The 9414-nt window shown below is 48.9% G+C and overlaps 1 protein-coding gene and 1 long non-coding RNA gene across 2 annotated transcripts in view; one reads left to right on the plus strand and one right to left on the minus strand.

Moving 5' to 3' along the window:
• The first annotated feature begins 5080 nt into the window (after window positions 1-5080).
• LOC103597726 lies at window positions 5081-5642 on the plus strand. Its single transcript, XR_551128.1, has 3 exons — window positions 5081-5115; window positions 5371-5448; window positions 5535-5642. It is a non-coding gene; the product is annotated as an uncharacterized LOC103597726 (long non-coding RNA).
• An 18-nt stretch (window positions 5643-5660) lies between these two features.
• CTU1 (cytosolic thiouridylase subunit 1) overlaps window positions 5661-9414 on the minus strand; it is a 7769-nt gene continuing 4015 nt past the window's right edge. The window contains exons 3-5 of the mRNA XM_008581604.1: window positions 9188-9414; window positions 5735-5961; window positions 5661-5681 (exon numbers count right to left, since the gene is read on the minus strand). Coding sequence (XP_008579826.1) covers window positions 5661-5681; window positions 5735-5961; window positions 9188-9414 — 475 coding nt within the window. The remainder of the gene's footprint in view (window positions 5682-5734; window positions 5962-9187) is intronic.

Raw genomic sequence — 9414 nt, forward strand, 5'->3', positions numbered from 1 at the left:
ACCCTCGGGCAGGAGCGCCGCCACGCTTCCCAAGCGGCACACTTATCCAGTGCGCCACCGGCTGGCCCCATGTAGGAGCTCTTAATGCTCATGAAACATACCCTTGGTGTCGAGTGGGATTTCCAGCTCCTGGTAAGCGCTTCTTAAACAGCCCTCATATTTGTTCCCACCATTCCAGTGCCCTTGCCACTGTCTCCATTTTGGCTACCAGATCCATTCCTGGACCTTTGCCCCAGCCTTCTCTCTGGCCTTCTGGCTTATAAGTTTGCCCCGCTTCAGTCTTCCCTGAACTTTAGGTTCCTCCTCTCCAGTCTTCCCCAGACATGATCCCAGAGGGATCTTTCTGGTACTCAGAGCTAGCCCTATCTGCTCCAAACCCTTCCTAAATCCCCGTCACCCCCAGTGAATGTCCATTTACTGCAGCATTCTGACCAGGGGGGGACTGCCTCCCCTGCCCCCTTCCTGCATAAGGAGTAGCAATTTCTTGCAGGCACCCAGTGCCCCTGTGCCTGCAGGCCTTTGTGCCTGCTCTTTTTCTGCCTGCTACATTTGCCCTTGTCTCACATTTTCCTGTGCTCATTCTTACTCGTCTCCTGGGTCTTGGTTTAAACACTACCTCCTTCAGGAAGCATTCCATGATGAGTTAGATGCCCCAGCTCTGGCTCCCCTATGTCCTTCCTAACCCCATGGCGGCACATATACCTCTGGGTCTTGACTTGCCAGTGTCTGTGCCCTCCTCCCCCACCAGACAGAGAGCCCATTGAGGCCCGGGACTGGAGCTGCCTCAGCTCTGTTACCCACCACCCTGTGCAGGGCCTGGCTCCTAGGAGGTGTCAGAACATGTTTGCTGTGTGAACAAAGGGATGATCATTATCACTCCTCTGCTCAAAAACCTCCCTGGCTCCCACCTCACTCAAAACCAAAGCTGAGCCATGTGCCTCTTACCTCTCTCCTCCACTCGTGCCTCCATCACTCCACTCCAGCCTTTCCTCCAACCTCAGAGAGTTTTCAGTAACTGTCCCTTGAGGAGCTCTCTTTCCGCCGATCTGCAGAGCTCTCTGCCTCGCCTCGTACAGGTCTTTGCTTGAATACCACCTTCTCCTTCAGGCCTCCTCTATCCACCACTTCTATGTGACATGCTCCCCATCCTCCTATTTATCACCAGCCGACATACTATATATGCTGTGCTACTTATTCTTGTTATTTTCCTCCCGCGGGGGAAGATTTTTTTTGTTCTCTGCTGTCACAAATTAAGTGCTCAGTAAATATTTGTTAAATGAATGAACACAGGGGTCTTGAGATCAAAAAAGATTTCCTATGTTTATATGGGATCTTAAGGTCTCTGCCAGCTTGTGTCTCTTCGCCCTTGAGGACTTGCTCAGAGACCTGAGGGAATGGGAACTGGCTGAGCGCCCTTTCTGGGCAGAGGAAGGAGACCTGGATTTGCTGTCAATGGCCACTCGATGCACAGGTGTGGTCACAGTGACACCTTGTGTCCATGACTGAGAACAGCACCTTCCCCGGCTCTTCAGAAGTCCCCAGGAGGAAGGCAGGAAACAGTCTAAAAGCAAGCTCCTAGGAGTGCTCACTAACCACCAGGAGCTCTTTTAAGAAGCACTGATGCCTATTTACTAACAATAACCATAGGGTGTAAGTACGATTCCTCCCCTCTTTGTACAGATGAGGGACCTGCCAAAGGTCATACAGCTTGAGGGGCAGACTTGGTTTTGAACTCAGGCAGCCTGGCTCTAGAATGCACGCTGTAAACCTGAGCTGTCGGGTAGGGCAGTCAAGTGTTACATGTGGTGACTGAACTGCGGTGAATCTGGACTGAGAGGGGCTGCCAGTGTAACTTCACACTTACATTCGGAAATGCAGTATGAAAGAAAAATAATATATATCTCATTGAAGTTTTTAAATATTGATTACATGTTAAAATTATAATATTTTATAGATAGTGAGCCAAACAAAATATATTATTAAGATTTCACCTGTCCTCCTCCTCCCCTTTAAAAACATGACTACTAGAAAATTTAAAATTACACAAATGGCTCATATTATATTTCTGTTGGATAGTGCTGCTTTAAACCACAACAGAAATCTAACCAACCGCCCACCTCCTCATGTGGAGGGAGAAATTTTATTAAATAGAAGGGAAAAGGTCCCTTGCCCAAAGCCACAGAGTGAATCAGAGGCACACCTGCAACAAGAACACAGGTCCCCTTCAGCAGGTGGCAGAGCAAAAGGGTCAAGCCCCAGCTTGTTTCCTGATTTGCTGTGTGACCTTGGGCAAGTTACTTCACCTTTTGGGGCCACAAGTTAGTCCTTCTTTTTTTTTAAAGATGACCGGTAAGGGGATCTTAACCCTTGACTCGGTGGTGTCAGCACCACGCTCGCCCAGTGAGCAAACCGGCCATCCCTATGTGGGATCCGAACCCGTGGCCTTGGTGTTATCAGCACCGCACTCTCCCGAGTGAGCCACGGGCCGGCCCAGGTTAGTCCTTCTTAAAACTGGGCATGAAGGGCCGGCCCTGTGGCTCACTCAGGAGAGTGCAGTGCTGATAACACCAAGGCCACGGGTTCAGATCCCACATAGGGATGGCCGGTTTGCTCACTGGGCGAGCGTGGTGCTGACAACACCGAGTCAAGGGTTAAGATCCCCTTACCGGTCATCTTTTGGAAAAAAAAAAAAACTGGGCATGAAAATCCATTTCTCACATCACCGAGCACACGAAGCAGTGTTTGGCACAGTGCCTGGTGCACAACTCATCCCGCATAATCCATCTTGATCATTTTGCGCCCTCTACAGTTCATTCTCCTCACAGCAGGTGGAGTAATTTCTAGAGAATGGGAATTGGATCCGTTCCCTGCCCAAAGCCCTACAATGGCTTAACCCCTCTTAGAATAAAATCCAAGTCCTTCTCACCTCCTCAGATTATGCATGACCCACCCCTGGCTCATTTCATCTCTTGCTATTCTTCTCGACTACTCTGCTCTGGCCAAATTGGACTCCTTGCTGTTTCAGGGACTTGCCAAGCTTATTTCCACCTCTAGGCTTTTGCACTGGCAGTTCCCTCCACCTGGAAAGCTTGTCCCCAAGATGGCTTCGTGATTTGTTCTTTATGTGGGTCTCTGCTCAAATGCCATCTCCTCAGAGGCTTGCACTTCCCTGACTTTTATAAAAACTAGCTCTTCCCGTGTTCCTCTGTCTCCTTATTTTTAAAAAATTTGTAGCATTTATCTTCCTGACATTATATATTTATTTGCTTATTGTCCCTTCCTCCCAGACTGTGAACTTCATGAGAGCAGGGACTTTTTTTTTTTTTTTAAAAGATGACCGGTAAGGGGATCTTAACCCTTGACTTGGTGTTGTCAGCACCACGCTCAGCCAGTGAGCGAACCGGCCATCCCATGTGGGATCCGAACCCGGGGCCTTGGTGTTATCAGCACCGCACTCTACCGAGTGAGCCACGGGCCGGCCCAAGGGCAGGGACTTTTGTCTTTTGTTCCCTGTGGTATTCCTAGCACTTAGAGGAGTGCCTGACACAGAGAGGGTGCTCAATGAACGTTTGTTGAATGCATAATTAACAGAAATGACACCCGAAGAGTTTGGATGGCCACACAGTGGGGACAGGACAAAGAGGCTGTGGTTTGGGATTATCTTATGCCCTGGGCTGGGTGAGACCAAAGGTATGAAATGAGGAAGACTTCTAGGAGGATCCTGGAGGATTTGAGCAGGACGACCGGCAAGGGAAAGCATTCCTGACTAGGAGCCCATCCGGTAAAGCTTGGAGTAAGGACTGAGAAAACCAAGTCTCCCCAGGAAGCTTCAGGGCCTCACACCTTCCTGTACCTGTGGGGCATCAACCCTGAAACCCAAAGCCCTCTGCTGGCCAAACCTTAATATGAATAACCAAGTCTGACACTATTCATTGAGCACCTTGACCTCTCTCCCCTCTCTGATCTTCCATTCCCTCCCAATAGTGCTTTGATGGGGGAGGAGTGGGTGTTGATTCCATTTTCAGAGGAAGACATGGAAGATCAGACAGGTTAAGTCACTGACCCAGGCTCACCGAGCTCTGCCTCCAGAGCCTAAGGTTTGGGGTGCCCACCCAGCCCCTCCTAACCTACGAGACACCAGGAGATAAAGGCAGGGATGGGTGGGGGAGGGGCATTTCACAATCTTGGAGAGCTCTGGAGCCAGCCCTGAGTTTTGTCCTTTCCAACATTTACTGAGGCTCAGGCAGCCAGTGAGGTCGTGGTGGGATGAGATGAGATGGTGTAGTGAGTGTCTGCTGTACACAAGCACTGGAAGGGAAGCATCATGATGGTAACTGTGAATGACTTTGCATGTCAAGTCATGTGCCTTTGCTTATCACATGGCAAGCAAACAGGAAGCATCTGGCCCAAGGTGATCAAGGAGGGTTAGGACTATCCCGAGCATGCTCAGACCTAGCAAGGGTGCTCAGCAAGCAGCCCCCTAATCCCCTCTCTCTCTGGAATGGAGGGTTGTTCAGCTCCCTCTGCCCTCAGACCCAGGAGTCCAGGCTCTCAGTCCCCTTCTCCCTCAAACCCAGATGTCTGGGGTCCCCAGCTCCATCCTCCTCCAGACCCAGCTGTCTGGGGTCACCAGCCCAGACCTAGTCCTGGCCCCCGCCTCCCTCAGACACAGCACCTGGGTCCCCAGGCCTCTCTTCCCTGAGACTCAGCAGCTCAGCCTAAGGCCCCTCCTCCTGTCCATCTGGGGTCCCCAGAACCAGTCCTGGCCCCCTCCTCTCTCAGACCCAGGCCTCCAGGCTCCCAGTCCCCTCCTGCCTCAGAACCAGACCCACACATCTGGTGCCCCAGCTTCCACAGAGTTCCACGTCACTGGTTCCCCGTTGCCCTCCCAATCCCACATGGAAGGCCCCGGGCAAGGTAACGGGTTTATTCACAGTGTTAATTCACAGTGTTATTTACAGGCAGTCCCCTCTGGGGGATCTCAGCTGGAGACCCGGAGTCACTAGAAGGTGGGGACAGTTTCAGAGGCAGGGGGCCGGGCCCGATCCCGATCCCGGGGCAATCACAAGAGAAAATCAAGAACTTGTACAAAAGCTGTCAGATTACGAACAAAAGGTATAATGATTTTTTTAGTTTTGTTCCCCATTGTTCCTGCTTGAATTATTTCTGCCTGTTTTATAGTTACTATAAATTTAGTTATTATACTATTGTTAAATCATATTTTCTTATTATTTCCTACCAACCATTCAGATCTAAGCAGTCATATGTGTAAAGCACTGCTTCCTTCTGTAAGGGGTCGCTTATTTGGAAATATGTTTTGGTAGAACTATAATTTATATTTTTGAATTCTGAATGCTTTATTTTATATAGATCAAGGAATCAAAGAAATATATTCAAGAAACCAAGAAACAAAATATGATTCTTCGTGATGAAGCAATTAAATATAAGGTAAAATTCCCTTCTTGGGATTACATTCTGAAAATGAAAGTAAAAGTAATGAGTAATTATTACTAATCTTAATATCTTTTTTGTAGGATAAAATCAAGACACTTGAAAAAACTAATGAAATTCTGGATGACAGAGCTAAAAGTCTTCGTATTACATTAGAATCTGAGAGAGAACATACTGTCAGGAATCAGGACTTGGTAAGAGTTTTGCTGCTAAGTGTTACTGTAGTTTGGCTTTTAAAATATTCGTATAACTTCGTATAATGTATGCTATACGAAGTTATTACGCGGAAGGCCTCGGGCGCGTAGACGCACTCCTCGGAGAAGTAGTCGAGGCGACGAAAGTGCGCGTACAGCACCACTTCCTTCTGCGAGGCGAACTGCAGCGGGCGGCAGCGCGGCAGGGCGCCCCCCTCGCCCGGGGAGCCCAGGCCCCCGCCCCGGGCCAGCCGCCCCACGTCGCCCCGCAGGAAGTTCATGAGCACAGTCTCGGCCATGTCGTCAGCGTTGTGTCCTGAACGGGAGAGATGGGAGCAGGTGAGGTGGGGTGCGGGGGGCCTGCTGGTCATGGACCCCCACTTCTTCCCAGGGCACCCAACACCCAGGTAGAGATGGGGAGCAGGTGGGAGCGAGGTGCTAGGGTCATGGAGATCCCCAGGTACCGTACTGTGGGGCAGCCAGGACCAGGAGATCCCGGGTGTACAGCAAGAAACGATAGGGAAACACACAAGTTCCCCCGGAGCAACTTTGGGGTACCGTCGTTTGCCACCCACCTACTGCATACCAGACCTAGTGCTAGTTACCCTTTCCCACAGGGAGTAAAAATGCTTTATGCTGCAAATACCTGATCAACCTCAGTAAAACTAATCCAAACTACACAAAAGGCAAAATGGCATTCCATGGAGATTCTCGAGCGAGCTGGTGGGGTAGGAAGGCTACTCTCCCCAATTCCCCAGGGTGTCCATGTCCTAATCCCATGAACCTGTGAATATATTTGGTTACATGGCAAAGGGGAATTAAGGTTACATGTTGAGTTAGGGTTGCCAATCAGCTGACTTTAAAATAGGGAGAGCAGACTGGATTACCCAGGTGGGCCCAATGTAATCACAAAGCAGAAGAGTCAGAAACGGAGATGTGAGGACAGAAACAAGCTCAGAGTGATGTAAACTGCAGAAGGATTCGACCTGCCATTGCTGGCTTTGAAGATGGAGGGAGGGGCCACCAGCCGGGGAATGCAAGAGGCTTCTAGAAGCTAGAAGAGCCAAGGCAATGGATTCTCCCTTGTGAGAACCTTGCCAGACTTCTAACCTCCAGAACTGCAAGACAATAAATTTGTGTTGTTTCATGTCATGAAATTTGTAGTAATTTGTTACAGCAGCCATAGAAAACTAATAGTTCTTGACACAGTGCATCTGACAACACAGACTGCAGTGTTTTTGTGTTATCTTTGCTTAGAAAGAACAGGGAGAAGTATTTACACACCAGTCACTATAAAAGTGAAGCTAAATCTATATGTATTCTGTATCTTGTCAAGTTCTACTTGAGTCTCTACCAGTAGTTCTCAGCAGGGTTGATTTTGCCCTCCCACCCTCCAGAGGCACTTGGCAATGTATGGGTGTGGGGGCACGGGGGCATGGGGGGTGCTGGTAGCATCTAGTGGGTAGAGGCCAGGGATGCTGCTAAAATCCTACAATGCCCAGGACAGCCCCCAAACAACAAAAAATTAGCTGGCTTCAAATATCAGTACTGCTGATGTTGAGAAACCCTGGTCTATATGGTAAAACCCACCAAAAACTTTGCTTTAATTTTGTTTGTAGTAATAGTTACCTTCCAGTGACCGGCCAAGGCCTGTGACCTTGAGACCAGGGATGTTTGCTACTGGAAACTACATCTGGTTAAATGTTTATTGTCCAATAGTTTTGTCTGTTGAGTTGAAGTTGTAAACCCATTAATCACAGGAGACTGGATTTGTTCCACACCTTGTCATTACAAACCCACTTAAGAGCTTCCTGATTCTGTAATAATCATTACCATAATTATTACAATATGCCTTTGAAAATAGAGTGCATAAACAAAGGGTAAAAACCACCTTACAAGTGAGGGATTTTCCTGGAAGCCTTCATTATTTTTACAAGTACAATTAATAAGTGATTCTAACAAATTAATTTTAAAACCCAAGGCAATGTCTCATTGTTCCATACAGACTGCTTTCGTGTGGAAAGGATTATTCTCCCCATTTTCCACCAGAGAAAGCTGAAGCTCAGAGAGATCCAGGGATCTGTCCAAGGTTACACAATAAGGGAAGGGCCGCACCAGTGAAGGGAGCTCAGGCTGCCTTCCCCAGAGGCTATGCCCTAGCATGGTGAAAGAAGAGAGAGAGCCAAAGGTATTTTTGCCTTCATACCTCTCAAATATGTTGATTCTCTCCTTCCTGTTTCCTACAACCATCATCTCTCACCTAGACGACCACAGCTGTCTCCCTCCTAAATGGTCTCCTTGGCTCTGTCCTTGCCCCTCCAACCCAGGTTCCTCGTCACAGCCAGGGTGAGCTTTTTCAAAGTGAAACTCTCTTCATGTCACTTTCGCGGGTTCCTCCACTGCCCAAAGGGTAAGGCTTGAACTTGTCCCCCTCTCCAGACTCATCTCCCCTTGTTCTCTGGCCTCCAGCCACACTGGACTTCTCGGGGCATCTCAAACTGACCTGTTTCCTCTGCCCGGAACAACCTCCCCCCAAGCCCTTACCCTTCACCTAGAGCCATTAGATCTCGAAAGACTTCCCCGATCCCCTCCCTCCATGTCGTAAGGCCCTTTTTTTGCACACATATCCATGTAATTTTCTTCAGTAACATTTATGATTTATAATTTTATATTTGAGAACAGTGCAAAGGCAGGGACTTGTGCAAAACCGTATTCTCAGTCCTTGCCTGATGATGATAATAGCATATGTTAAAAAAAGTAATATATATTCTATGGTACATATTCTATATATTTTGAATGTAATATAATTATAATATAGATTACATATATACACTTTACTCCTATATGTAAAATATCACACACACACACACATATATACATTTTACTCCTACTATCTAATCTAATCTGTCATAAGTCCACGCACTAGGTACTATTAATATTACTACTTTAGGGATGAGAAAGTAGAAGTGCAGAGAGGTTAAAAGTCTGCTATGGTCACAGTTTGATCCTAGCGTGCAGTATAAAATCAGCCGCTGTTTGTTGAAGGAATGCATGAGTGACAGTACAGAAGAGTTACAGCAGAGAGGAGAGGACAACAAAGAAAAGAAGTTAAGCGGTGCAGATACTTTCCGGAGACAGAGATGGATTATGAAAGCTGAACCATGAGAATCTAAGAATGTTAGAAACAATTAAAAATAAATAAAGAACTAAAGATCGAATCCCCATAGACTAACTTTATCTTACCCCTCAGCCCTTTGTCAATCTATGTAGACCAAGACGGTGGCCAAGACCCAGGCCTTTGTCAGGCTCTGCCTGGCCCCGTCCTCTCTCAAGCGTGGGAACCTTCACTAAGTGCAGGCCCCACACTAGCGCATGCGCATCTCCCTGTTTCTTTACTTGGACCCTCCCCTTAGGTCACGCCTGTGGTCGTCTTTACCACATCCTGGGCATGTGCCTCAGTCCCCTTTCAGGGCCCACCCCTCGCCGACACACGGGCCTCGGTTCCTCCCACCGGCCACTCCTGTTGCGGCGCCTGTGCTCACCCGTCACAATGTGCGTGGCTCCCACAAGGCGTGCCCCTTCCTCCAGCGCTCGGCGTCGCAGCACCCCGCAGAAGGTGCAGCAGGAGCGGCTGCGGCCAGAGCCGGCCGTGCTGCGGGCCACGGCGTCCATCGTCCAGCCCCCGAAGAGGTCCGCGTAGGCCACGATGGTGAGCGGTAGCTCCCAGCGCGCAGCCTGGCGCCGCACGGCCGCCAGCGCCGCGTCCCGG

The sequence above is a fragment of the Galeopterus variegatus genome, unplaced genomic scaffold, assembly GCF_000696425.1.
Source record: "Galeopterus variegatus unplaced genomic scaffold, G_variegatus-3.0.2 Scaffold2402, whole genome shotgun sequence".
NCBI lineage: Eukaryota > Metazoa > Chordata > Mammalia > Dermoptera > Cynocephalidae > Galeopterus > Galeopterus variegatus.